At 58.2% G+C, this 27,940-nt stretch overlaps 1 protein-coding gene across 4 annotated transcripts in view; it reads right to left on the bottom strand.

Moving 5' to 3' along the window:
* The window catches only part of PTPRN2 (protein tyrosine phosphatase receptor type N2), a 384,695-nt gene that overhangs the window by 84,870 nt on the left and 271,885 nt on the right, over window positions 1-27,940 (bottom strand). For all 4 annotated transcript variants that reach the window (XM_072964044.1, XM_072964045.1, XM_072964046.1 and 1 more), the window contains exon 11: window positions 21,020-21,232. In XM_072964044.1, coding sequence (XP_072820145.1) covers window positions 21,020-21,232 — 213 coding nt within the window. The remainder of the gene's footprint in view (window positions 1-21,019; window positions 21,233-27,940) is intronic.

The following is a 27,940-nucleotide window of genomic DNA, read 5'->3' as shown; positions in this document are numbered from 1 at the left end:
AGGGCGCGAGTGAGTGCCGGCGGGGGTCAGAGCTGGGTCCTGAGAGCCAAGGGGCTGGGGATTCACCTGTGACCACACACACCTGCAGATACACACGCAGACAAATATGCTGGAGACACACATGCCACATGGTACACACAGGTACACATACACAGACACACAGGTTCAGAAGAAGGTGTGCTCTGACCCAGGTGCCCTCCTCCTGTATCAGAGTGTGGGCCACGGAGGGAGGCGAGGGGTTTTGCACGATGGACGGAAACACAGACACTGGCACCAGAGTCGGGGGGTGTTCAGGGAAAACCCCTCTTTCTGTTCTTCTCCTTGTTCCCTAAACTCCGCCCAAGCCGACAGGACAAAGTGCATCTGTGGAGGATGGTGCCGGGCTGGTGGGAGACGCCCGCTCTGCTGGGCACACCGCCGGGCAGGGCTCGGGTGTCGGCGAGCTGAAGGCCCGGCCCCATGGAGAACCACAGAGCCCCTCCGGGTCCCCGCGGAGTCTTGGGCCGCCTTGCACAGGGACGTTTAGCCAGCCCTCGTGGGAGGCCCGGCCGCGCCCTCGGCCCCGCACGGCTGCCAGACATGGGGCTCCGGCTGCCTCCCCGTCACCCCAGACCCAGCCGGATGCCCCCGACTCCGGAGCATCAGCGGTGATAGGAACATCTCAGCCTTCCGCTGGAGCCTCTGAATAAACCACACGGAGGGAAGTCTGTCAGAGTCTGAGCCCACGAGCTGCGCACGTGCCCAGGGGCCACCCCGCCTGCCCTCCGGCCCCAGGCGGCTGGGTCTCCGCACCCTCCGTGGGCTTCCCCTCTGTCACCCGGACTGCTGCTTTCCTCAGCACTGGAGGTCCCTGAGAAGCCACCGAGGGCGGGTGGCAAGGCCCCCGGAGCTCCCTGGGGACGCTGCGCTGGCCCCGGGGGCCTGTCCAGGTGGGAGGACGGCCTGGGTGCGTTGAGGGGGCTGCTGGGCACCACCAGACGTGAACCCCCTCCCCACTAGAGCGACTGGTCACAGGGACCAGTGTGGGTGCCTGCGGAGGACCGTGGAAAGGACAAGTGAAAATGGAAAAGGGCCAACGGTGAGGTGAGGTGGGGTCTCTGACGAGAGCGTCCCACCCCCCAATCCCTGCCCCCGTCCCTCCCCGGCCCCTCCCCCTCCCCCTCCCTGCCCCACCTCGTCCAGCGCTCAGAATTACACGTGGTTTCTAAACAACAAATTTGTTTGAAAAATCCACCCATGTTTTCCCAGAATCTCAAAAACACAGAGCCCCAGACACAAGGAGCCAAGTCCACCTCTCACTTCCCACTAAGGCACACGGGACGTTGCTCGAATGGGGGAAACACACCAAAAACGTTTCTGCAGTAACGTCTACGGTTCAACACAGCTCACCCAGGACAGGTCTGACGGAGCTGAGGCCAAGGGAGCTCAGAGCACGTCCGCCGAGAGAGGGCTCCTCGGGGAAGAGGATCTGAGGTGCGAGGTCTCCTCCCCGAGAAATGAAGCACCAGGCCCGCCCGGCGGCTGCCTGTGAAGCTGCTGGTGACCGCCCAGCCTGCATGCGGCCTTCCTGGCTCCCCGGGGGAGGCCAGGCTCTGTGAGAACTTGGGCGAGCCACTCCAGGTCCCCGAGCCTGCGTGTTCCCATTGAGAGGAGGAAGTAACAAAACGGTACAGAAGAAGGAAAGGATCTGTGCAGGTGGAGCTCCCAGCACGGTGCCTGCTGCCCCATCCCCTTCGTTGCCCAGAGCAACAGCGGAGGAGCCGCAGCGACGAAAGGAAGACAGTTCTCTGAACCAGAATCGAGTCTCGGCAGCTTGGCGAGTTCAGAGATGTTTCTAGAGGAGACGCAGGATTTCAGAGCTGGCCGACTCAAACCTCCTCATCTGACAGGTGATCAGTGCCGGTTCAGAGGCGCAGCCAAGGCCACATCGGCGCCCGCTGGTCCCACCAGGGCTGGACCCAGGCCCCGCACCCTACCCGGTGCTACAGAGCCCTGATTCTCCCTGTGGGTCTTCATTTTTTTTTTTTAAATAAAAGTGTTTTAAAAAGAAGGAAGCTGCAGTGAAGATCCAAGAAAAATCAGTTCCCCCCACCCCCCAACAGCAAGGGAAACCCAGCCCTGGGCGCCTTGACTGGGGAGAGGGAGCCGGAGGCTGGGAGCCGCTGGGGACGGGTCTCCGTGGGGGGTGGTTCCCGAGCTGGCAGACCCACCACCTGCGGGGAACCCCGGGGGGTCAGGCCTCTCTCACTGCACGCTCTCACCTACTGGTGACAGTGGGTGCGTCTGCTAAGGTGGGCACTTGACTCTGAACTGACTGCTGACAGGTTCCCAGGAAATAAACAACGAGGGGGCAGGACCGTGCGAGGTGGCGAAGCCCGGGTCTCCCTGCAGGAGGGTCAGGCCGGTGGTGGGAACCCCGGGCTTGAAGCCACTGCCCGTGCGAGGGCCCGACCTGGTGCCAGTGGACGGAGGGAGGTGACACACCCGAGATGCAGCAGCTGCCGTGCAGCTGAGCTCCTGGGTCACCCGCCGAGGCGGCATTCCGGGCCCTTGAGGTCCTGCGCCCCATGACATGCATGACAAGTCCCCAAGGCTGTGTGGTGGAGAGTCCTCCTGGGTCCCAGAATCAGGGAACACCTGCTCCCCCAGAGGAGCTGTGGTGAGAACCGTCCCGTCTCTGTGACCTGGGTTCTCGCCCGGCTTCCAGGAGACTCACACCTACTCACACCCTGGAGTCAAGACGCTGGATTCCTAGAGCTGGCTGCAGCAGCCAGGGCTGTGTGGCCCCGGGCGAACCACCTATCCTCTCTGTGCCTCAGACAGGAACCCGCAGCAACTGCATGGCTCCCCGGAGGACTGGATCACACCATGTGCTCAGAAGGAGCCTTCAGAGCTGAGCCTGCACACCCCAGGTGACGACCTCCTACCACCGTGAATCCACGCACCGTCCAGTTATTAGCATGTCCGACACTACGCTGGACTCCAGGAATGCTGGGGTGAATGAGACCGAGGTGGGGGGCCCGACCTGCTGGCGCTCACAGTCCAGACAGAGCTGAACGGTGACAAGGAGGCGTAAGGACATCTGCTGGGTGTTAGGACGGGAGCCCAGGTGGGTGGGGAGCCGCAGGCGGGAACCAGAGAGCTGAGGCTGGGTCACCGCTGAGGCCAGAGAAGAACTTCCCGGGGGTGGAGCCACGGGGGGTGAGCAGGGGGACGTGGCTCCGTGTCACCCCGCTGGCAGCACCGCTGAGACCCAGCCCCCATCTGCAATCTGACCGCTCCTGGCAGTGTGACTCCGCCGTGCTGCCACACTGTCTGGAGGTGCAAGTCTGGCTGGAGGCCCTGCCGACGGGGACGTGGCCTCTTGTGTGCGTGCGGGCTGGAGCCCACCTGCACTGATGGGCTGTGAACGTGGCGGAGAACTGCGCACCTGCAGCTGGCATCTCCCTGCTGAGGCAGCCTGGCTCGTGGCCGAGCTTTCCTGGGCCGACTGGAGGCAGTCCCCTCAGCCCACAGCTCGCTCGTCCACAGGGGTCTGCCTGCCACTTTCCGCGAGGCTGGGGTCCGAGCTCCACCCTGCGCAGGAGTGGGCACAGGGGGCCTCTACTCCATCTGCCACTCCTACCTCGTCTTTTGGACCTGAGGCTGGGTGGGAACAGTGCCTGGGCCACGGCACAAGGCCAAGCAATCGGGGACTGTGGAGCCGGAGTGATGACAGCTGTGTGTGGGTCTCAGGTACTCTGAGGCTCACTGAGGTGTCTGATGGAATCCGGAGTCCGCCAGGCAGGGCTGGGAGAGCCAGGCTGCACACCCGCCGCAGGCAAACGCCCCCTCGGCTGCTTCCCTTAAGTTGACACAAGAAGCGCCGATCCACCGGCTTGTGACAGAGCCCGAGATCACTCACAAGTGGTTTAGTGCGACACGCCCCAGTCTGATGGACAAGCCCACCAGGAGGGGACACGCCATCCCGCTGCCTGAGGAAGGGGCTCGGAACCCGCATGTCTTCAGCACCGCAGGGCTGATTCTGCGTGCCGTCCCTCCACGTCACTGAGGACCTGAGCCACGAGCTCTCACGCCTGCCACGGCCTCTCGGCCTCCTCCCCCACCTGCTGCACAGTCACAGGACCCGGCAGGTGTCCCCAGAGAGGCAGGCAGGAGCCAAGAGATGCAGAAATCTCCGGGGAATCACCACACGACCTTTAGAACTGGTCCCTGAGGTTGATTATCCTTTGTAAATTATTAATAGAAATCCTATACGCTGTCCATTCTCTGTACTGCGACTTCAAAATTAAAAACGTCTAAGGAAAAATGAGCTTCTTTTTAGAACAGAGGAAAACAATGCAGACAGTGCCTGATTTAGCAGTGCTCTGGCCGGGGTCAGGAGACGAGCTGACGGGGCCTGAAGCCCCTCGGCTCGGATTCACGGTTTTGTGGAAGCCTGTCAGTCCTGTGCGCTGCTGGTCCGAGCCCTTGGGAAGGGAAGCCCGTGCTCCCACACCCTCCCGCCCCCAGACCAGAAAGTGACCCCGCGGGGCCTCAGCCTGGAGCCGTGCTCCTCATTTGGAAGTGTCACCTGTGCCTAGAAAGGCGACCGCAGTCCACCCGGGGACAGATGACGGCACGCTCTCACTGACCCCTCTGGGGGAGAGAGACCCCGGGCTGGGCTCAAACATTTATTTAAAATGCAACTTCAAGTTCACAGCATTAGTTCTCATTGCAGGGCAAGGCTATGAGACCAGAGCACTCACCCGAGTTTATCGCCCTGCATTCGTTATCAAACCTGCAAGGGGGCCACGCAAGACCGGACAGGACCCCCACGCCGAGGACAAGCCGAGACCAGCCTCCTATGAGTGACGTTCTGTCGAGTGAGTTTGCAACACAGGGCTGTGACCATCCGTGGAGGGCGTTTAATTTGAGCAAAAGGTACCTGACAACAGCAAATACCCTGCAAAGCATGCTCTGAGGAAGACAGATACCAGCCCACTTCCGTTCTGAGCTCTTCCTGGTTTGGCAGGAAGGGCAGAATCTACACTCAGGATGCAGACCCCCTGGCTGAGGTCACGGAAACCCTGACCTGCGAACTAGAGGGGCCGGCCAAGGTGCAGACGCAGTCAAGCCATGGTTCCCTCCAGCGGCACACACACCCTGAGCCCGGTGGAGGCTTCTGGCCAACGGTCTTCACTTTGCAGGACGAGAAGGTGCAGCACCTTCCAGCCCCTCCGTTAAAAAAGTCTTTTAAGGTGGTTGAGATGCCGGCTGACTCTGCTTTACTTGGAACAGTGACTGCTCCCGACCTAGGATGGCACCGCTGCAACAAACTGCCCCTGAGCACTTGGCCTGATGCCCTGGAGTTAGAAAGACAATTACGACTTTGTGCAGCAACCCAGGGACTCAGTGCCCAAGAGGCAATTAATTATGAAGGAAGGAAGAAGACAGACAGATTGAACCAGTGAATCTTCCAGTCATAGACCTTCATGTGGGGTCGACCAGCCGTCCACGTAATTCGTCCCTAATGGTGCTTCCTTCCACGTCTGCAGAGCCACGGGTGCCGAGCACAAGAACCGCACCTTCGCAGACCTGGGGTGAGCCTCTCCCGGCACCGAGAGCTCCGCGGCCGGGAGCCGGCGCCCTCCTCCCAGATCTGTTTGTTTTCTCATCCCAGCGCAGGAAAGGAGAAGCCGGTGTGTGTGTCAATTAACAGAAAGTTGTTTTCTGGCAGCGAAAGCGGAGATCATGTACGCGGGGGTGGGGGGGCGTGCTGCTTTGGGTTTCAAGGCGTCCGTCTCTTCGGAGCTTCTGGACCCTCCCAGGAGCAGAGAAAATCACCAAGGGAAACAGACGCAAGCCATTCCAGCTCCGGGCGAGAGGGACGCTCACAGTGCAACGGGGCGGACGTGACCCTGGGCAAGCCCACAGCGGGACATCGACGCCTGTCCTCTCAGGAGGCAGGTCTTCCAGGGCCACCAGTGTCTCGGGAGGAGTCCCACGGAGGAAAGGAAGTCATCGGTGGTGGAGAAGGCAGAGCCAGGCCCGCTCTGTGCAGCTGGGCGTCGGGGGGCCCAGATTGCCCCAGTCAGAAGCGGCGCCTGGCTGCTCGCGAGCTGCGTGACCCTGGACAGGCTGCCCGAGTCTCTGTGCCTCAGTCTGTCACCGGCGAAGTGGGTGTAACAGTGGAGCGGCTGCGCTGAGCTGCTGGGAGGATCCTAAGAGTGAACGGGTGACGCAGTGAACTCGGGCTGGCTCGAAGCGAAATCTAGCCACCATCAGCGTCCTCCTCATGCTGGACACAGCCTCCCCGCAGAGCCTCCTCGTCTGCAGACGGGGGAGGACACGGGAGTCAGGACACCACACCCGAGGGGCCCTGATCCACACGGGCCGCTGCCTGCTGCACTGCGCCACCAAGGGCCGTGCGGAGCCCTGTCTGCCGACCACCACTGTCTTGAGCAAGAATCTCTCCGCTCCCTTCCTGGGGAAATCGGAGCTTGGAAGTTTCCAAGAAGAAGGAAGCAGCATTCCCTCAGCCCCTAAACTTAAATGTTCCGTCGCAAAGCGACCAGACGTGTGAGGCTTGTGTCCCGCTGTTCTACCAGATCCAAATGGCTCCTCACCTGCCAGGAAAGCTAAGAGGGGCACCGACTCTCCAACAAGAAGACAGGAAACGCCCATCCTGGCGCCGCTGCCTCCGACCTGTCCGGGGCCAAGGGGCGTGGTGATCAGAGTCACCCCAGCAGCACACGCAGCCTCACTGGCCACCCGGAGGCCTTGAGCCCGGTCGCCCCCTGCCCGGGGCCCGGTCAGCAGAGCAGGGCAGCACCGGACGTGCTTCCACACAAGAGCTTCCGAGTTTCAGAGGGAGTCCTTAGGGTGCGAGGACCCAGGCTCAGAAAACATGGGCACACACTGCGTGTCGAGCCACAGTCATTCCTTTCTGGAGAACCGCAGGGCACAGGCCCTGGGCGTCTCTGCAGCGTCTCGAGGTGTTTTGTACGTCTTTGTAACACAATTTGCTGAGTGCGTCGACTAGGATTCTGAGGCAGAAATCCACGCATACACGTAATAACGCAAACGTCCCCTCTCCGGCTGTCGCTGCCGAGCGAGACTCACCCCAAGAGAAAAGACCCGCCGTCCCTGGATTCCGCCGAAGGAGACAGGCCGCCAACGGCTTGAGAAAAACCCCTTTGTACCTTTCAAGGAACAACAGGAACAAAGCGGGCCCGCCGGAGAGCACACACAAAGGCAGCCGGGGTTTAGGGTTATTTGGGGACGTAATTAGTGGCAACAGGGCCAGACGAAGGAGGGGTGCACAAAGCCTGGGAGAAAGAGAAATGGGTTCATTAGGGTGTGCGGGGGCGGGGGCAATCACTCCGTGGACAGGACAAACCCCCGAGAACGCGCTGCAAGGGGGGGCTCCCTGGGGCGGGGCCCGAGCCCAGCAGGGTGAAAACAGGGGGGCAGAGGCACCCCAACCCCACAGAGGAGGAGGAGGCCGCCCGCCTCGTCACGAGCAGGCGGCCACAGGGCCTGGGGGCACAGGGAGGCCCCCACAGAAGCTTGGACGTAGAGCCCACACCCTGAGAGAGCAGGGCCCCTGCGACGCCACGTGGAAGGGCTCCGCTCGGGGAGGGGTGCAGGCTTCCCCTTATTTTTTACTTATATTTTCTAAGTGGAGCAGGCGTGAACGGTTGTAATAAAAAACAATACCAGGCAGGTTTACACTTGGTATGATTAAACGGGAGTGAAAGGCCTGGGAAGGCAGAGGCCAGCACTGCCTCGTCAAGAAAAAGCACAGAAGGGCCAGCAGAGCGGCGTCTGAGCGGCCGGCCGGCCGGCCTCGAGCGGCTGCGACCTGGAAGGAGCTGCCCCTCCCGGGCCGGCTGGGCTGCTCTGAGCCCACAAGCGGTGACTCACGGCTTGGTTTACGGGAGCTATTTCAGGGAGATGTTCTCACCGTAAATGGCTCGTCTGATTAGTGCTGCTCTGGGAAGTGGAAACGGGCGTGGGCTGTGTGCGCTGGGTGGGCGCTCCCGGCTCCGGGGGCCCGTGCCGCCTCGGGGGAGGCTGAGGGGCACAGGGCCACGGCCATCGCTGAGGGAGAAGCAGAGGAACCTGCCTCCTCCTCCCGGGAGGGCAGAGCCAGAGCTAAGCCCTAGGTGACCGGCCCTCACCCAGGCCAGCCCGGCACCTGTCCCCGGGGCGGAGCCTCGGTCCTCAGCCCCGCCTCCCTTTCACTGACTCGTGAAGCGAAGTCAGCAACGCTCGCCCGGACAGTCTCACCACCCCCGCCCGGCTGCTCAGCGATGCTCAGACGGCCTTTACGTCTCCAGGGCGGGACGGCACACTCACGTGCGCACACACGTGCACACCCCCCACGGGGAGAAGCACCTCTGCAGACGGAATCCTAAGGTGGGTCCCAGAGCTTTAACTAGGGACGCGGCGCCCCCCAGCCCCCGACACCCCAACAACAGCTTCGGCTGCAAACCCATGCTCTTCTGGTCGGATGCAGCTGCGTTATTTTAATAACCCAGGTCCCACAACGTCAGTAAAGTCCCCGAGACGCTCCACCACCAGCAGTGTTTACTGAGCAGCATGGAGTGATCGTTCCCATTCTGCAAATGTTTTCTCAAAATAACAGTTAAAGATACAGACACATTTTAACTAAGAAGTGAAAATGATTTTCAAGTCTCTTCGAAGTCTGGAACCGACTGCAGTCAGAGCAAACAGAGCGCCCCCCCCAGCCCCACGCCCCGTCCGCGCCCTCCCTGCCGCCCTGCCCGTGCCCCCAAGCCAGGCTCCCCCAGCCGGTCCTGTCCTGGTCTCTGGCCGTCTTCATGTTAGCGACCTCTTGCCTCCCAAGCTCGAAGACAGAAGTCCCTTTCCAGCTCCCTCATGCCCAGCACAGATCCACGGAGGCTTCAGTAGGTGCCAGCTGGCTGGTGGGCATCACTGCCTGCAGCAGCCCCTGGGGGACCGAGGGCCCCGGGCAGCAGCCGAGGTGACGCAGGAGGTGCGGCGGGGGGAGCTGGAGTCAGGTCCTGCTGCCGGAGGCGCAGACGAGGCAGCGCTGTGACATCCTTTGGGAGCCCCGTGGACGGCTCGGAGGGGCCATCATTCTCCATGGTTGTGAAGTGCAGGAGAGCCCTCGGCCTCACAGACTCTGCGGCTGGCACGCTGCCCGAAGTGGGGCTCAGAGGGCACGTTACTGAGCGCGCTCCGCCTCCTCCAGGACGCAGCTCACGCCCCCGCTGGGGCGCAGGCCGGCCCCTCATCCAAAGCCTGTCAGTCCTTGCAGACCAGACACACACTCCTCTTCCTCACGTGCTCTGCTCCTGATAAGTCCCGGGGCAAATCAGGACAGAGTTGTGAAAATGGAAGCGCAGGGAGGAACCACACAGCTCAACAGGCATCTTCTTTCTCCCCCGACTGTCGCTGACGTGGCTTCTGTAACGACCTTTAACGCTTCAGCTGAAAGCTGGAACTGGAGACGTGGGAGGGGGCGTGTCTGACCCGCAGCCGTGGCAACACTCCAGCCGACCCAGGAGGTCTCAGTCCCACTGCCAAGCCCCGCTCCCCAAGCCGGGCCACCAGCGATGGGCAAATAACGCAGTAGGCACAACCGGAAGCTTCCTGGACTCCTGCAGCTGACGACTCCCCGACCTTGACGTTCCAAGGGTTCCCCAAGTCAGACGTCCTGGCTCAACTCGGGCGAAGGAGGTCTGCGCGGCCCCACCTGTGTGCCCGGGCCGTCCAGGCTGGCACGCAGGCGGCTGGAAGCGGCCACGCCAGGCGGAGACAGATGCCCACCTCCTCAGAGCAGCCTGGGCCAGACATGGGCTGAGTTCTACCGGAAGCCCTGGTCGCCTTCCTAACCCTCGTCTTGCTCAAGAGATGAGGAGCCCTCACCACCCGTCCTCACTGCCACCGTCACTGTGTCCTCATCCACCACCCTCAGCACCCACGGAGCGCCTCCTCTGGGCCGGGTGCCGCCCCGCACGCTGGCAGTCTCGGCTGACGGGTTCACGGGGGCTCTAAAGCACCCCCCACCTCCAGCTCTTCCCACACCGATACCTCAGTTCAACGTGTTGACGAGGTTTCACGGAGCATGGGGAGGGCCCCCCTGGTGCTGCGTGTTTACCCCACAGACCTGGCATTTCAGAAACGCCTCCTCTGGAGGGAGGGCACAGTGGGGACGGTGAGCCTGGTCCCCAGCCCAGGTCTCTCTCAGCCACAGCCATCGCTCCCGACGCGAAGGGCGATGCGAGGATGGCAGGAGGGTTCGACGGGAGGGCCCTGTGCCGGGCCGGGAGGCGGGCGGAGAGGGGGTCTGGGCCAGCTGACAGATGGGTTGCTCTGCGGATAAAGCAGGGCTGGAGGGCTTTCAGGGTGGGAAGCGAGGGCTGCACAAAGGCCCAGAGGCAGGGGCACACAGGGGACCTCCCTGGGCTGAGGAGGAGCCGGCCAGGAGCACAAAAGGGATTCACAGTCCCACTCTGCATCCAGCGCCTATCAGGCCAAAGGGCAGGGCCGGGGTGGGGGCGGGGCGGTGGCGTCACGGAAGCAGCTGTCCCTCTGGTCTCAGAAATGGCACGTCACGGGGCCCAGTGCCTCCCCGGAGATCTGCTGGGAACTGCAACCGGCTGCGGGGCACACGGATCTCTGACAACGGGTCTGGTGGCTCTGCCGCTGACGCGCTGGTGGCCGCGGCCAAGTCACTCCTGGTCTGTCTCTGCTCCACCTCTGCAGCTGAGCAGGGCAGGCTCTGCCCTCTGAGCCTGCGGGAGCTTCTGAAAGCCGCCACCTCCCGCCCAGAGGGAGCGGGGCGGAGCTCCCACGGGACATGGGCGTCTGCATCGGCCTTCGAGTCAAGCCAGCTAGGGGGTGTCCTGCATCTCAGGCCGGAAGGGCTTTGAGGGCTGGGAGGAGGTGCCCGGAGAGGATCCGAGAGCAAGTGGATACCTGGGACACTGCTGGCCGGGGGACAAGGGCCATTTGTCACACGCAGGGCCTCAGCTCTGTTTGCTGCCCTGCTTGGAGTTGATTTGAAACCTGCAGACTCAAGGTGTGCCAAAGAAACCCACCTCTGGACAGGGGCTCCCAGGAGCCGAGGAGCCAGCGCAGAATTAAAACGCCCGTGTCACCGCCATCACTGGGAAACGCGGGGTCCAAGGTCAGAAGAGACACAGTTCCAGAGCGGCTGGGGTTTTTGCCCAGTTTTCCCCCTCACATTTCAATTTCAAATTTTGGGGCCACTTAACTCAGTATTTTTCTTCTCTTTGAATGTGGCAGAGGATGAGAAAGCCGGGGTGGGGGGAGAAAATCCTGCAACACGTGATCTAGGCATGACTCCCCTCCAGCGGGTTGTTACGTTTCACACACCAGTCCATGTTTTGGTTCCTCCTGCAGGAGCACCTCGGGCTCCAGTCACAGGGCGTGTGTTGCGCGTTTATGGGAGAGCTGATGCTGGGAACACTCCCCTCCTGGTTATTCCCTGGCTTCACTGTCTTTACAAAAAAATGCAAATGATAAAGTGCTCACCTATAAAGCAAACCCAAAATTTTAAACTTTAATTAGAGGGTTTACACGTAGCTTCACACTGACACTAACACCCTGCGTGCACGAACAACCCGGCAGCTACCTGACTTGCGATTAAACGTCACAAAGTCAACCCAAGGGTAAACCTGCCTGCCTGTCCCTCCCTCCCTTCAACACCACGGAGCTGTGCGGGTTAAAACATCTGGCCTTGCTTGCCAATGTAACCGCCTGGATATTCTCCAAATAACCCTAAACACAGACACACACACACAGAGCCTTCCTTTGACGCCTGCTTTCTTTTTCACGCTCACAAGTCTGAAGAGCATACTTTTTCACAACTGTCGCCGCCCGCACCGGAGGGCCTCCGGTGAGTGTCTCGCTCTTGCTGACGGAAAAACGACCCCCAGATTCCCAAAGAAGAACACCCCCGTGCAGACTTAAGAACAGCCGGTTCGACGCAGAAGAGAAACGCTGTTCCGTGGTGTCTCTCACCGTGGCTGTGGCCCTCCTGAAGAACGACGAAGGCCGGCACAGACTGGCCTGGCACAAGTAAGAGGACTCTCCGCCTGGTTCCTGGAATTCCCTCCGTTTCATCTGTGCATCCAAGACCCTCCCAGACCTGGGCTCAGCTCTTCCCAAACGTCTCTCTCTCCTCAGCGTGAGCTTCAGCTCCAAGAAGACTTCTCCGTCTGCCACCCAGACTTACGGCGTCATCGGTTCCATCTTCTCCCGGGCACCTGCCTGTGTTTCTCCCCCTCTGAGCCCCCTTCCCCACCTCCTCTGGGAAGCCCTCCCTGACCTTCCCAGGCTCCCTGTGGGCCACCACAGAGCTGCCTGTCTCAGGCGCGTGCTTAACACCGGTGCGAACCGGCCTGACATTCACGCTCTGATGAGATGTAAAGTTCTCTTGTCCCCGTTGTTTCAGAAAATGTGACTCTATCATTATGAGAAATAAGCTTTCTAGAAAAAGGATGTTCTGGAAGAGTTCCCAGTTCAGCCGTGCAGTCTTCCCCAGGCTCTCTGAGGTGTCTGTGCCTCAAGGGTGACCCACGCGCCGACAGGGACGCAGTGTTTGGGAGCCACACACAGGCCAGGCCCTCAAGCAGAACTCCGCGCCCAGAGCAGCTGCCAGCCAGGGCTGGGAAGACGAGGGGCGGCCACGGGCTGGGAGCCACGGAGAACTCCAAGCCCAAAGGGGCCTGGGGCCCTGGGGAGGGTGACGCCAGCGCCCAGTGTCCCTGGGCAGGAGGCGGCCGCCGGGCCGACTGCTCTGTGTCGGGGACTCGTGCTGGGGCCCGTCTTCCTCTGTCACGTCCCTGAATGTGCCTCCTCTGACATTTGGAAACTGCTGTCCCCTGCCGATTCCCCTGGGTTTGACCGGTTTGCCTTCCTAGCACTCTCTCCCCTCGAAATACGCAGCTCCCATGTGCCTCTGACAGCCTGGGCCACCCCCGAGCGGCTGTTCCTCACTCTGCCACCTTCTGTAATCGCCCCTCTTCGATGCCGGGTACGTGTCGGGTTAAGAGCTGGGCTTGGCCATTCTTGACAGGCTAATGCATTTCACTGCAGATAATGCCACTCAGCATGGAGACGTCCTCCGGTGCCCACCGAGGGCGCGTCAGGGTGGACGACCTCAGGGCCAGCCCGAGCCTCCCGCTGCGGGTGCTGTGCGGGCCCACGGGGTCTGCTCACAGCCACCAGACGGAGGCTGTCCCTGGGGGAGGCGGCGTGCAGAGAGCTGGGCTCTGGTCGAAGACGGCCCTGCATGGCCACCCCGCCCTCTCCACAGAGACACGACCCCCCCCCCCCGCAAGAAGGGTGCCCGGGGCTGTTGCACTCGGTGCGGACCACCGCTGCCACTTCTGCTGGCCCTCCGACAGCCTGCCCTGGAGAAGTCCTGCTCCCTCTCCCCCCGTGGCTGTTTTGGTCTAAACCCCTGTCTAACCCATCTTTCACACTTCCCTTTACTCTCTCAAGCTTCTCCTCCCCACACACACCTGATGTCAGGGCGGCTTCGCTTCTCTGAGAAGCAGTCCCATTGCAGCCGGTCCCCAAGCGCACCTGCCCGCGCAGCCGCCACGTCCCTCTCGTCCCAGGACCGCCCGAGCCCAGCCCTGGTGTGACAGGAGAGACATATGTCCTGGGTGGGGTGGGTGAGGGGACTGGAGGTGGCCCGGGCCCCAGTCTACACCCCGGGTCCATCTTCCTCCAGAGGGCAACCGAGGGCTGACTTGGCTGACCTCTGGCCCTGGACGGACGGTGAAGAAGACCCCCTTCCCGGAAGCCACAGTGTCGCCGGAACCCTGTCTTCACACCCGCACCTCGCCAGATGCCTTCCTCAGAGTGTCCTCGACTTTACACGACCGTCTGGGTCTCCGGCTGCTTCCTCCGCAGGCTGGCTGCCCTAAGTTTTGCTTGAGAAAATGTGCCCAGGTCTCTGGATCAGGGCCCAAGGCTGAGAGCACCCCCACAAAGGCAGGCGAGTGAGAAGCACACACTGGGGGCCCAGAGCCAAGCCGTCCGGATGAGCCCCCACAACAAAGACCGCTGGGAGCCCGTGATCCCCACAAGCAACAGGTCCTCAAACAGGATTTCGAACTGAAATGAGCCAACACCCCCACGACCTTCTCTGACCTCCAAGAGCGCCGTGAAGGGCACCCAGCCCTTTCCTGCCTGTGTTGTGGCGAGGAGGGCAGGGCTGTGAGAGGTGCCAGGCCCAGGCTCTGGCTGGTGCCACCAGGACAGGGGGCTTCGCGGGCTCTTCCATGGGTCCAAATAGCGGGAAAGAAAGAGTTAACAAGCAAAAAGCACAGCAAGAGGGAAAGAGACTCAGAAGGAAGAATGTTGGGGGAGACTAAGGGCCTTGTCCATGGAGCCACTGTCAGCACCATATGTAGGGGAGACTAAAGCCTTGTCCACAGAGCCACTGTCAGTGCCAGATGTGAGGGAGACTAAAGCCTTGTCCACGGAGCCACTGTCAGTGCCACATGTGAGGGAGACTAAAGGGCCTTGTCCACGAGCCACTGCCAGCCCCATGGAGAGCTGAAATCCTCAGAGGACACCGTGGTCCTTGGTGCCGATGCCTGGGTTTGCAAGGCTGCCTGGGATCTCGGCAGGGGTCCTTGCATGGTCTCTGCAGCCGCTCCCAGCTTTCCTGCCTCCGGTCCCTGCTCCCTAGGCCTGTCCTGGTGGAGTCTGTCGCCCAGTGGTGAGGACCCCCAGTGCCTGAGTCCATCCTCTTGCCTGGAATGTCTGTCCCCCCATCTACCCACAGGTCCCTCCTTCCCGGGGCCCCCATGCAGCCTCCATCCACCTGCGGGCTCAGGTCTCCTCCCTGTGACCCTGAACCTATCTGATTTCCGTACCACACTAGCCACCTCTTCACCATCGCTGGCTTCTTGTGCTGCTCACTGGGCTTCACGTGGTTTTATGGCAAACGCCTTGGCTACTTGAAATTATCAAGAGCAGAGACGTGGTGTCAGTCTTTCCTGAGTCTCCTGCAGCGCCTGTCACCACGAGGAGGGTGGGGGGGGAGGGGCCGCCAGAGCTTGAGACCAGAGAAGGTCCTGTCCCGTCTGCTGAGGGTCCCCAGCCAGCGGGCCCACTCTCTGGGCGTCTGGGGCTGAAATGCCCAGTTCAGCTCTGCCCCCTCCCCCGCAGGCCGGGGACAAGTCACACCTTCTCCTATGCCCTTTCTCCACGTGTATAAGGCGGCCCTGACTGCTGGGAGTGGCCACATGGCGTGGCCAGGCAAGGCTTTCAAAGCCCCTTTGTGGGCATCATTCACAGGAGCTGGTGGCTGAGGATGAGGGCACCAGGGCGGGGGGCTCAGAGAGCCTTCCTGGGTGCAGGGCGCCATCAGACGCGCCCCTCTGGCTTTGGCAGGATGGAAGTGCTCTCTGACTCAGACAGTGAGCCGGGCAAGCAGACTAGAACATGCCCCGGACGGAAGCAGAGTAAATGGGGCACCTGCCCTGCCCACCTCCCACACCGCCCTCACCTGGCAGCCGAGTGAGCACACGGAGCTCCCGCTCAGGGACATGTGCTCCCTTTGGTCATTCTAGGACAGGACGAGAGAACCCAGGAGAAGCCCCCGGCACAGACACAGAAGAGGGAAGACGCTTCCCAGCTTCCTGGCCTTCCTTGAGAAACAGGTCTCCACGTCAAACCCAGACGCACGGCCACGCCACGAAAACGCAAACAGATCAGCGCAAGTAACTCAGCATCCGGAGGAAGCCACGGACTCCAGGCCCCGGGCTTCTCAGCATTAGACGTTCCAATCTTTTATTTTCCAAATATCTCATTGAGTGGCCTGTTATTTTTAATTAAGTCTGAGCTAATTATCTCTGTCTGATCGGGGGAGTGCCTGGCTATATTAGGGTGGCAACATGTTTCCTTTGTATGCTTAGCCATTTCCCTGGCAATCGTTCCAGACTTCAGCCTCCCCTGGAAGATCTATTTCCAAATCTCAGGAGCTATTTTTGAGGAAACACGTTGCACAGGAACCAGAGAAGGAGAGAGTCGTTGCTGCTTTTGGAAACTGCGTGCTGGAAAATTTAAGATTTAGGAGGAAAACATGCTACAAATTCATGTTCTCCAGAAACATGCCCGGACCCAGAGTGGAAAGATCTCTGGAAGGTTCAGCCGAGCTTGTCAGCTCTGATACTGATCACCTGACACCAAACGCAGATGCGAAAAGCAGGCCCGGACACCCCCAGGGCTGACGGGTCCCTTCGCTCTCCTCACTGAAAAGGTGAGCAAGTTTTCCTTGGTTCTCGCAAGGCTGCCTCTAGGAGCACCCCCCGGATAGCAACGTGGCACTGACTGTGTGTAGGGGAGCCCAGGCCTGTTCTGGGGTCACAGAGCACAGGAAGGCCACCTGGCTGCTACCTGACCAGACGGAACACGCACACCTGCAAAAGCAGCCGGAACCTGGAGAGTTTCCGGGGAAGTCCACCTGCAGACACTGGTGCTGTCAGCTCCTCCCGCAAAGGCAGAATGTGCACAACTCTAACCCAGCTCTCCAGCTTGACGTGGTGGCAGCACACGGAGACGGTGCTGGGTAGTATTTTAGGGCAGCGTTTCATTTTTGAAGCAGGATAGATTCTGCTTACCGGAAACTCACCAAAAAAAAAAAAATTCTTCTGACTCGAAAATTTAAACATAAAGCAAAGCAAAGGCCCTGTAAGACACACAGCCAACCAAGACAGGAAGGGCCGGCGTGGGAACCTGCGGTGGGATCAACGAAGCCGCAAGTGACGTCACAGGTTTTCGCCCGAATCGGGAAACGTTTCTGCGACCAGCGATACACCAAGCAGAGAAGAGTCAATGCAGCCAGGAGAAGGCCCCCTAATTCAAAAGCCAGGAGCAAAGCCAGCCTGGGGCACGTCCCCGTGGCCAGCCCAGCCCCCCCGGCTCGCAGGTGAGCGGTCAGGCGCTGGAGCATCGGAGCAGCAGCTTCCAGCAACGGCAGGGGCGCTGGGTGGCTGTTTACAGGTCCTGCGCCCACCGCCGCCCCTCCTCCAGGTCTGGTTCCAGAGCCTCCAAAAACAAGGGAGCCTGCTGGGTATTGTGGGATAAACTATCAAAAGAGGCCCTGCTGAAAATTCCGAAGCAGCCTCTGCCCGGCGCGGGAAGGGAGAGGGGCCGGCAGGATGCGCAAGTTGCTGCTCTGAGATGATCAAAGCTTCAGAGACACACATGCAACATTCAAAGAGACTCGGAGAGGAAAAGGCGGGGAACGTCTTCTAACCATCTAACGACTTGTTTCTGCAGTTTTGCCCAATCACCGTCCGCAGAAGTGGGACACCTCCCGGCAAACGTGCACAGCGCGCTGCTCACCCAGCACCACAGCCCGGTGCGCACGCGCCACCTCCGTGCGCGCTTACGAGCGCAGGTAACACGGATGCGGCGTGACACGCCAACTCGGGGGAGAAAGCCCAAAAGCAAAGAACCTAGCTTTTTCAATAATGAAGTACAGGTTTAATCCAAACATATTATGTTTATCTGCTTAGGAGGAAAAAATAACATTCACTAAAGCAATGGGGGAAAGTTTGGTGGCGGTATTCCATTGAAACATGAGCTTTAAAAGTGGGTTTCAGTTCTTCAGAAAGTTAACACACCTGACCCTGGCACGTGTGAGCAAGCTGAACGTCCACGGGTAACCTGGCGAGACTGGCGGCTCCTTAAGTGCTTAAGTGCAAGCGTCTACCCAGGGAGCTCTGATTTCCCAGTAGGCAAAGCAAACAAAACCCACACACTCACACGTGTAAACCAAGAAAACTTTGAAATGCTAGCTCTGTCTCTGAAGTAGTTCTATTTTCAGGGAGAAACGGAAAAAGGTGTAAACATGTTTGCATGAGAAGCTAATACTGCAAACTGCTCACTGTGTTGAAACAACTTAAGGAAAGCCCACGATTACTCAGGAGGGTTCCGTGGGCCCGCGGCCCCTCACCCCACATCACTGACCATGCACGGCCGGGGGCCCGCGGCCCCTCACCCCACACCACTGACCATGCACGGCCGGGGGCCCGCGACCCCCACACCCCACACCGCCGACCACGCACACACCGGGGGCCTGCACACACGGCCGGCGACTTCAGGGCGCGGATATTAGCAGGCGCACATCTAAGGGCTAAGTCGGCCCATGCTTTATGAAGGGTCAACCAGAGGAGGCCTTCCCGCTAGAAGAGTCCTGCAACGACACCACTGCTGTGCCACGTAACCGGGACACGTGGGTCCTCTGCTCACTCTCTGGGAAGAAGGCGCCGGTCCCTTCTCCAGAACACCAGCCCCGAGCCTCCCTCTCCACCGACTCTCCCCGTGTAAGAACGTTAGTTCTGTCTTTAAAGGGTGACCTCGGACTCTGATGTCATTGAAACTATGACTCTGCACCCACCGTTCTGTCATCTCTAGGTCACTTAACTTCTACCCCAACTTACACAGAAACCTTTATAGAATGAATGGAATATTTCCATCACATCTCCATAAAAGGAAGAAAGCATTGTATCAAGTTGCTCGGTCTTCCTCGTGGCCAGTGCTGAGAAGGGTGACGAGGTCTGTCTGCAGACTCCCTGCGTCACAGAGTTAGCGAAGTGCGGAAGTTCGATGTCTTGAAGTGAAGCATTGAAGCAACAAGATACTATTCCCCAAATTGTTATTTTACATTTGAAACACTCAAAAAAACTTTTCAGACAGACTTTTAAACTTGGGTCTGTGGCAGCTCTAGAAAGGTCCCGACACGTCAATGAACTGATACCTGCTCCATCCGCGCACGTGAACCCCTGTACGTGGAACTATCCTTTCACCCTCCTTAACCCATGACTCAGCTAAATTTAGAGCTAAAACTCGTGAAACCCCCATCTCCACTAGCTGAGTGTGCCCCGCTCAGCCAAGCCAAAATAACACAGCAGTCCGGAGCCACCATGCTCTCACCAGGGGACGGTCCTCTCTGACGCTGCAAACCTCCACATCTAGTTAAGCAGCACCCCCAAAGGTCTTCTGCGCTGATTTCAAAATGCAGCTCACCAGAAAATCTTTACAACAGTCTCATTTCCAAATTTCCCTGCATATTTTTTAAGGAAAAGTTTTTTTCCCCTGTACTTTCTCCCTTTTTTATTAGTCTGGATTGAAGAAAAGCACACATTTCATTTATTGTCTAGATTACAGATTCTTATTAAACAAACCAGAGCTCATTATAAAATCAATACCAACTTAGCCACCGTGCCCCCAGGAGGGACAGCGTAAAGGTCACTCCAAGAAATTCAAACAGTTTTCCTGCTGGAAGGGCATGATTTTAATTACAGATACTATTAATTAGAGCTGTCACGGGGAAGCTTTTTTTTCCTGTTAATTATCACAAACTCAGTTCTAAGTATGCATTTGCAACATGCACTTTTGTCAGAATGAGCCGTTTCTGCATTCAAGTCCAACCTTCCCTTTCTATCAATATTTTATATTCGAATTTCAAAGTGTATCAAAGGATGCTATGCTTTCTAAAAACCTACCCCCGTATGATCTCCCGTCTCTTGCACACGGAACAGAACTGGTGTGATAATTTATTTATGTCCTGGCACAGACGTGGCCCCGAAGACCCGGCATCCTGCACTGATGGTCCCTGCTCAATAGGATTTCTGGTTACTTTCTTACTAGTTTATGTGACATTTTTCCCAGGCTTCTTCTTCAAACGTGATTTTTCTTTTGCTTTGAAGCTAAGCTCACTCTGCGACTGAAATGCCATCTCCCACACATTTGAAGCTGCCGTTTCTTTATAAGAAAAGATCATACTGGCCAGGCTTGTGACCTCCTCCAGAAAACTAGAGTTTTCTTCATTCAACACCATCACCAAGAATTTTGAAACAGGAAAAAAAATGCTCTCTCCTGGTCTCTTTTAAGCAGAGCAATTTTATAAATATAGCCCAACTCCTTATGTGAGACACGGTCAGGGTGGCTCTCAGACAACTCCTGGAGGGCACCTCTCACCACACCTCGGGGGCAGGTTCTAGAAAGAGCTTGAGCCCCCCTCCCCCAGCGGTGTACTAGGATGACAGAATGATAATATTTAACTTAGATGTGACTGTCAGACATGATGCATTATTTACATAACATATTCCACATCATAATCATGTGACTTGCGAAAACAAAGAATCTACTCCAATGGGAGAAAATCTTCTACAAAATATACTGACTGAACTTTAAAAATGGTGATTAATGTTCTTGGAGTTAAATTATATTTTAAGTTAAATCAGATGCCCTAACTTGGATATTTTCTAGGCTTGCACTGCTGTTACAACCAAAGGTATGTTTTCATTACAGAATGTTATTAACACTGAAGTGTTTGCTGCAGAACTTCCACACATTCTGCAATTTTTTTTAATGTCCAGTTTGGTCTGAACCTGCCTTCCTCCCACTCTCATTGGTGTCCAGCGTGTTTCCAGGTGCGTCTGGTCTCTCGAATCCCCAGGACACAGCTGCCCCCACTGCTCTCCTGAAGTCACCATTGGTTTACTTTTCATTTATCAGCGTTCTACTTCACTTATCCAAATACTAGTGAGGGCGGCAACAGAGCAGGTCGGAGGGTCTTTGCACAGAAGACCCGTGGAAGTCAGTGATTTCAGAGACATCTTCAAACATCTACACAGCCAATTTATCTTGCAACTCTGACTTTTTTAAAATTAATACTGGCCAAACTAAGGAAGACACAAGTAATACATAATTCATGTAGCGTACACTTCCCCCCACATTTCTAATTAGCAACTCGCTTTCACAGCTAACACGAGACTATCCAAGAACAGCATAAGATTAATATAAAGCAGGAAAACTGGCTGCCAGGTATTTACATGAATGCTAATGAGAAGTTTCATATCGTCATCACAGAACCCAAACTAGGAATAAATGAACTGCTGGGGCCGGGGGAGGGGCCGGAGGGGAGTCCAACGTCTGCTCCAGGACAAGTGCACCTGAGGCAGCGCTGAGGAAAGGCACCTCTTACCTGGTAGGCGCTGGGCGCATCCGGGCCCGGGCCACCCCCGAGTCCCGAGAGCTTCTCTTTCAGCCTGTGGTGAGAGCTGTGGCGCAGGCAGTAGAAGACGCTGGACGCCAGGAGGACCCCCACGACGGCCACGATGGAGACCAGGGTGAGCACGATGAACTTGGCGGAGTCGTCCTGCTCTGCCTGATGAGGCAGGAGCCTGAGTTTGCTTCTCTGCGGAACGGGAGAGGGGGCATGTGAGTACCCAGCGATTCAGGAGCTCCAGAAAACCATCCTTTGCAAACAGCAACCTAAGAAGTGAAGCTGCGCACAGCACAGCCCTGGGCGGGCACCAAAGCAGTGGCCGGAGGGCAGCCCAGACACGCAGCCCTGGGACCCGCCGCCAGAGTCCCTTCCAAGCAGCGCACCACAGACCGCCATGTTTTCAGAGGGCACGTTGAAGGCATCACTTTTCCCTCGCTTTATGGCTGCTGTTTCTCAAACTTAACAATATCCAGCACTGGGCAGCTAATTCACTGCCTTAAGGAAAACGGAGCGCTCGCCCCTTCCTCTTAGCAGGTGGGAGGGAAATAACACAGCAAGGTGCCCAGACCCAGCATGCAAACCAGCAAGCGGGCGGGAGGGGGGGTGCTGAATGGGTGCCAGAGCCGCTGTGGCTAAAAGCAGCAGCAGAAGTGGAACGAGTCCAGCCCGGCTCGAGGTGTCTTGCTAATACTCTCGGTAACACTGCAGGGAGGTGCCGCCCTGGAAGGCCCTCGGCCTGCCTTCCGAGGCACGTCCCCCGGTACAGTCCGCGGACCTGAGCCGCTCTCCACGCGGGGCTGCCCCGCAGCCCAGACCCCCGCACGTCGCACCTCTGCACTTTCCCCCTGAAAGGAGCTGCGAGACGTGGGAGCACGATGGCCCGGGAGTTCACCTCTCGGATGCAGATGCGGATGCGGCGGGTAAGAGGTGAGGGAGCCCGTCCACCAGATTCTCAGGCTTCAGGGGGGTGGGGTGGGAAGGCCCTTTGGGCGGTTCACTAGTCTCCGTGTGCACGAAGTTGCAGAGCGCTCGCCCTCATTAGCTTGGTTATGAGGAATATTAGCAACAATTAAAAACGCCAGGGGAAGACGGAAGCGACTCCGGCCAGCACAGCCCTCCACGACCGCTGGGGGGGGGGGGGACGGAGGCGCGCGCCCCCGCCTCAGCCGGCGGCTACAAGATGAGCGCAATTAGCAGACTCCCTCCGCCGCCTAATTCCGCGTGGTGACAAAATGGACTTTTCCCCATGAATGCCTGGCCGGCCTATTCATTATCTCTCTTCTATTGGTAATTTTCTGCTCCGTATTCAGCCTCCCAACTCTTCATTTCCTCCCGTCTCCGAGTGTACACAGGGCCTCTTATGTCAGGCCGGGCCATTTTTATCTTGTAATCATAAAGGCCACCAAAGCAATTATCGCCGGTCTTGACTGGAAAAGCTGGTCATTAATTAGCCTCCTTTTGCCTTCGGTGCCGCGGATTAGCTGGTGCCGGGACTGGGTTAATGGAAACGCGGGTGAAATGAGAAAAGACGCCGGATTTTCTTGCCTGGATGCGCGGCTCCGAGAGGACGGCAGGTTCGCCAGCGGCGGGAGGGATGAAGGAGGGGGGCGGGGGGCGGCGCGGAGGGAGGGGCGGGGGGAGGGGCCCGGGACGCATCGGCTGGGTAGGGGGAGCGGGGCGCCGAGCCCCCCGGGCCGGGCCGACCCTGGGCGCGGAGGGAGCGGCGGGAGACCCTCCCCGTCCCCTCTCCCCCCTCCCCTCGCCCCTTTCTCCTCGGCCCACACAGCCGCTTCCAGAAAGAAGTCACCCCAAAGGCTGCCGGCTCCCATCCCCGCTGCCCTGCTCCCCTCGGCACCCGGTCCCCGACCGCGCCGAGAGCCAAAGCCACAGAAATAAGCACGAGGGGCCGACCGAGGCCTCGGAGACCCGCGCGGGCGGGGAGGGCGCCCGGCACCCCGCCTCCCTTCCCGGCTCCCGGGCCGTGCGGTGGTTCGCGCCCGTCCGCCCGCGGCGCGTTGAGGGCGAGCACGCCCCTCTCCACGCCCTCGGGGCCGGGCGGGGGGCTGTCCAGACCCGCCCAGGACGCTCCCCTGTCCAGGCCGGCCGCCGCCCGGGTTCCCGTGCCGCCGGAGACCCCCATCCCCCTCAACTGTCCCCTCGGCTCCCGGAGAGAGGCCCAAATCCACACCCGGGCCCCGGAGCCGCTCCGAGCTTCGGCAGACCGAGCAGAGAGGACAACAAAGGAGGGGGCGCGGCCGACGGAGGGGGTGTCCTGCTGTCACCCCGCCCCGCCCGCCTGGCCGTCACCACATGCCCCCCCCCCCCGCCCGGGCGCGTCCCCGCGCCCCCACCTAGAGGGTCCCGCCCAGGCGTCGGGAGGACCCCGCGCGCCCACGTGGCTGACTGCGCCTGGGAACAGGGACTTCCCGAACCTTCCAGCCCGGCGACGTGAAGCGCACACGCATGCGGTGAGCAGCTTGGCTCCGAGGGAACGCAGTGTCTCGGTGTGTGGCAGACAGCTCCGTGCGCACCCGACAGGCGGCCGCACGCGCGCAGGGGACCAAGACTCGGAGCGAGGCCCCATCCGGCTGGGCGCGGGGTTCTGCCGCGCTGGGCACTCGCTGGCTCACCCGGCAAGGGACACAAACGCAGCCTGGTTATCACTCGGTTCTAGGTGAGAGGCCGTGAACGCGCATGAGCCCCACGGAGGAGGCCGGTGGCGGTGCCTATACGTTACCCTGGCCCAGGTCTGAGGCGGCAGGAGAGACTCTGGCTGGGCGCTCACCTGAGGCCGCGCCGAAGCACTTCCCAGGGAGGCTGGATAGGTTAGGCGCAGCCGCCAGGCCGGCTGGGTCGTCGTTGCTGGAAACCGAGGGTCACTGTGACCCGTGATGCGCTCAGCCCGGGAGGGGAGCGGAACGGGGCCTGCCTGGCTGCCCCCAGCTGCGCGCTTGGAATTTACTCGAGGTCAAAGAAAAATGTCAAGGAGAGCTACTGCCTGAAGATCCCGGGTCCCTCCTCCCTGGGCCAGCTCTGCCTCCTGGCAGCTGCCCCGCCCCTGCTAGGTCCCAGGTGCTCCTGGAGGGAAGAGGACGGGGCCCTATGCCCACTGAATTCCATTTTCTTTGGCTTCGTCAGCACTCCACTGCCCAGCAGAGAAGGTGTGACAGTGGTCCCTACGCTGGGTGGGAGCCGCCCAGGCTTACCTCCCGCAGCCCACCCTCAAGGAGGCCCTCCTGGAGCTAGGGGAGAGTCCAGTGAGGCTGGGGACTGTGGGCACCGGGTCACCTCGGGGCCTGAACGGCAGGGACAGTTGGAAATGGCGGGGGAAAGAAGTGGTCTGATCGGGAGGGGAGAGAAATTGGGCAGAGAGGAATGGTGAGGGCTCTGACCACTCTGACGTTGAGGTCGCAGGGTCTTAGGGCCTGGCTGGGACCCCTCCCCCTACGCTGGCCCGCGGGCAAGCTCAGTTGGAAACCGAAAAGTCACTCTTCTCTGGGCTCCCCCTTCAGTGACTCCAGCGTCCTACCTAGTGCTGGCAGGAGGGTCAAGCGAGGAGGAAAACCTGTGGGCTGCAGGTCGGGTCTCAGGAATCCGGAAGAAACGACATTCACAGATAGTCTTCTTTTGTGTGTTTTTTTTTTAAGAGAGTGAACTCCCCTCCTTGGCATAGTGATTGAGTGTAAATAACTACGATTATTTTATGTTTCTATTTCATGGAGTTAAAAAAAATTACCTGAATACCCCTGTTAACCAGAAGCTTTAGAAGAAAGAAGTGTCTGCTTTTGCTTGAAAGCTAGTCATCCGCCGCCTTGCCCAGGAGTGACCGGGGGCGCCTGCTCCCCAAGGCTGGGGGCAGGAACTACAGGTGCTTTCCTGAGGTCTCGTTCTGGGGCTGAGCCCTGCAGAGAGCCCTTGACTAATCAGAGGCATCCTGTCAGTCTTGACTGGAAATTGAAAGAAAATAATGTTTAAATATTTATGACTTTGACATTTACAGTCAGGCGTCTTTCAAAAGCGGAACGCCTCCTCTGTACAGCGGTGGCTCGCCTCACGGAAAGTTTGGAGCAGGGGAGGAGTGAGGGGGAAGACCGAGGAGGCAGCAGCGACTCTGAGCAGCCTGGTCACAGAGGAGCTCAGGGTGTCTGTGCACCCCAGGATGCAGGAGGCTCACATACAAGCACTTAATGCTGACTTGCAGGAAAAGTGTGATTTCAAAAATGATTAGGAATAGTTAAGTCAACTTTATATCAGATTAGATGTATCTTGAGAGTAAAGTACAATATTGCATATTTCTTCCACTCAACCACCTCCACCTGCAGCTTCTTGAATTTATAATATAATGTATTGCAGAAGCTGTGATTGGAAATACTCGTGTGACCACAGAGACAATCAGTGGAATTGCTCATAGAATCTAGGCATTGCCCTGACCTATTTAAACTACTTTGATTTGTACTTATATGTGAAGGTGCTTGAGGCTTCCTCTACATTATCTTCTGAGCCATTTATGGCAAAATATCTTCAAAAAATTTTTTTAAACGGTCCATGTGGTAAGCTTAAAATAAAAGAAGAAAGAAGAAAAAAAGAACATTCTATACCCAAACTTGTCTGTGAGAACGGAGGCAGCCACACAGATACAAAACTTTATGGTAAAAATATCTGTTGACAGGTAGGAAAATTTAGTATTTTCCCAGGGCTGTGCAGTGAAGCCAATTAGCAAGAGCAATGCGTCATCTAAGTCACTGACTTCAATTTAAAATACACTTGTACCAAAAACCTATAGGCACAGGCATGCACCTTCACTGATATTAAACTTCCAAGATCAGTGTTTTCACTTGTATCATTTCTAATGAATGTGATTTGCAAACCAAGGCTCAGCCTGTGTTCCTCTGCACTTCTATGTTAGTATAATTATAAAGCCCTCTTTCCCTGTAAAATTCAGAAATTAATTTTAGAGACTACTAGTGAGTTGCTAAAACAAATCTGTCTTTGGTTTTCCAGATAAATCATCTTGGAATCACTTGGAAATTTCATGCTAAGTTTACTAAAATATATTTACTAAAACGTAGTTAACTATCACTGTAAAGCTGATCAAAAATATTAACAGCTTTGGGGCCATAGGAATGATCAGACTTTAAAAATATGAAGGGGGGGTCTTAAAATATTTTAAAAGTATTTTTTAAAGCTGTTAACTGGACTATTTTTAATTTGGAACTCGCCACAGAATTCTAATAAATGAGAGAAGTCAGGCGGAAATAATCATGTATTAATTCTCTGCATTACAAAATCTTTTCAGAAGCTATTATCAGAGCAAGAGGCATTGCAGTCTGAATTCAGGGTGGGAGAAATCCTTTGTGCGACTGAAGGCTATTGTTCGTCTGTGCAGATGAAATTGTACTTGCAAATCTGCCATTCAAGTAGCCAAAAAAAAAAGCCTATATGAGCAAAAGAAAGCAATCTCCAAGAAATAATTATTCTTAAATATAAACTTTAATGAAGATAAGTGGGGATATGGTGTTTTAAAAGAGGTTATTTGTGAAGCCTTTTCCTGGCATAGGCATAAAAGTAGGTGCACAAAAGGTTATACACTGTTTGCATCTTTAAGCACTCCTAGAACATCACTTTTGGGGAAATACTCTGTTTTAAGGTATCAGGGAAGATTTACGATATTTATGTTTAAAGTGGGAAAGGCACCCCCGTGTGCACTAATTTTCAGCAGAGCCTGATAAACAGAAAATCGTCTCCGGGAGGAGAGTGAGCGACTCTGAGAACACAGCGAAGTGGCTCGCCCCCAGCAGAAAGCCGGCTCCAGCCATCTTTCAGACTCACTGCCGGCATTTTTATGGCTCCCAAACTCAAACTCGGCCAATAAACTTGAAGCGCCGCTCCGGGCCCGCGCGGCTGGTGCACGTCCGCCCCGAGGCCGCCAGGACCCCGGCGCGCGCCCCCAGGGCCAGCGCGGCCTGAGTAGCCAGTGCTCTGGAGGGAGTTTCCCCTCCGTAGGAACCAGGCCCTTCTCAGGACTGGGGTCTGGCTCGCTCTCCTTCACGGAAGCTCAGAAGGCGCATCCTAAAGGCTCGTCCAGCGGCGCGGGTCAGGACCCCGCGGCGGCGCCACTGGGACCGTGGGTCGGGGCGCACGACCGTTTTCGGCCCCTCCCCGCCCTGCAGGCCCGGGCTTTTCTCCCAGCTCCTGCCCAGTCCCCCCCCCCCCCTTTCTTATTTACAAGATCCGCACGGAGGTCGGAAAGATCAGACCGCAGCGCCGGACACAAAGGGTCGAGGTTTCCTGGGAGCCGCCGGCATTCACAGCACTGAGGGGGTCCCCAAGCAGCCCCAGCCCGCTTCCCGCAGGGACAATGCCTCGTCCCAGTCTCCCCCGCCATAAAGCGCGCTGGCCGCGGGGCACGGATCGAGGTCCCCAACGACGCCGTCGAGCACCCCAGGATCCGGGGAGCTGCTCAGGCCCCCTGCCTCACCTCGTCACCCCTCTCGGTAGCCAAGTGGGGTGTACTTGGCTGCGTGGGGGCCCTTCCTCCCGAGTTGGCAAAAAGAAATGAGCGTCTGTCTCCCGCCTGCATGCACACCTTCACCTCCCCGCACTTTTGCTCTTGCCTACATTCAGAGAAGGCCGCCTTGGCGAAGGCCACTTGGGCCCGCTGCACCCTTGACGCAGGCGGGGAGGCTCCTCAGTGCCGACCAGGGGCCACTGTCTGCGGACTTAGCTGGGCAAATGAACCCCAGAGCCCGAAGATGCGCTGGAGCAGAGGTCGGCCTGGGACGCAGGGAGGTGGGCAGGAGCAGGGCCATGCGCGGTGCTTCTGGCCACCCTCTGGCTGTGCGTTTAGGGGTGCAGTGGGCACTGGCGACTGTGACACAACCCCCCCCCCCCAGCCGT

The sequence above is a fragment of the Vicugna pacos genome, chromosome 7, assembly GCF_048564905.1.
Source record: "Vicugna pacos chromosome 7, VicPac4, whole genome shotgun sequence".
Classification (NCBI taxonomy): Eukaryota; Metazoa; Chordata; class Mammalia; order Artiodactyla; family Camelidae; genus Vicugna; species Vicugna pacos.
The sequence above is the reverse complement of the archived record's forward strand: the minus strand, read 5'-3'. Positions and strand labels throughout refer to the sequence as shown.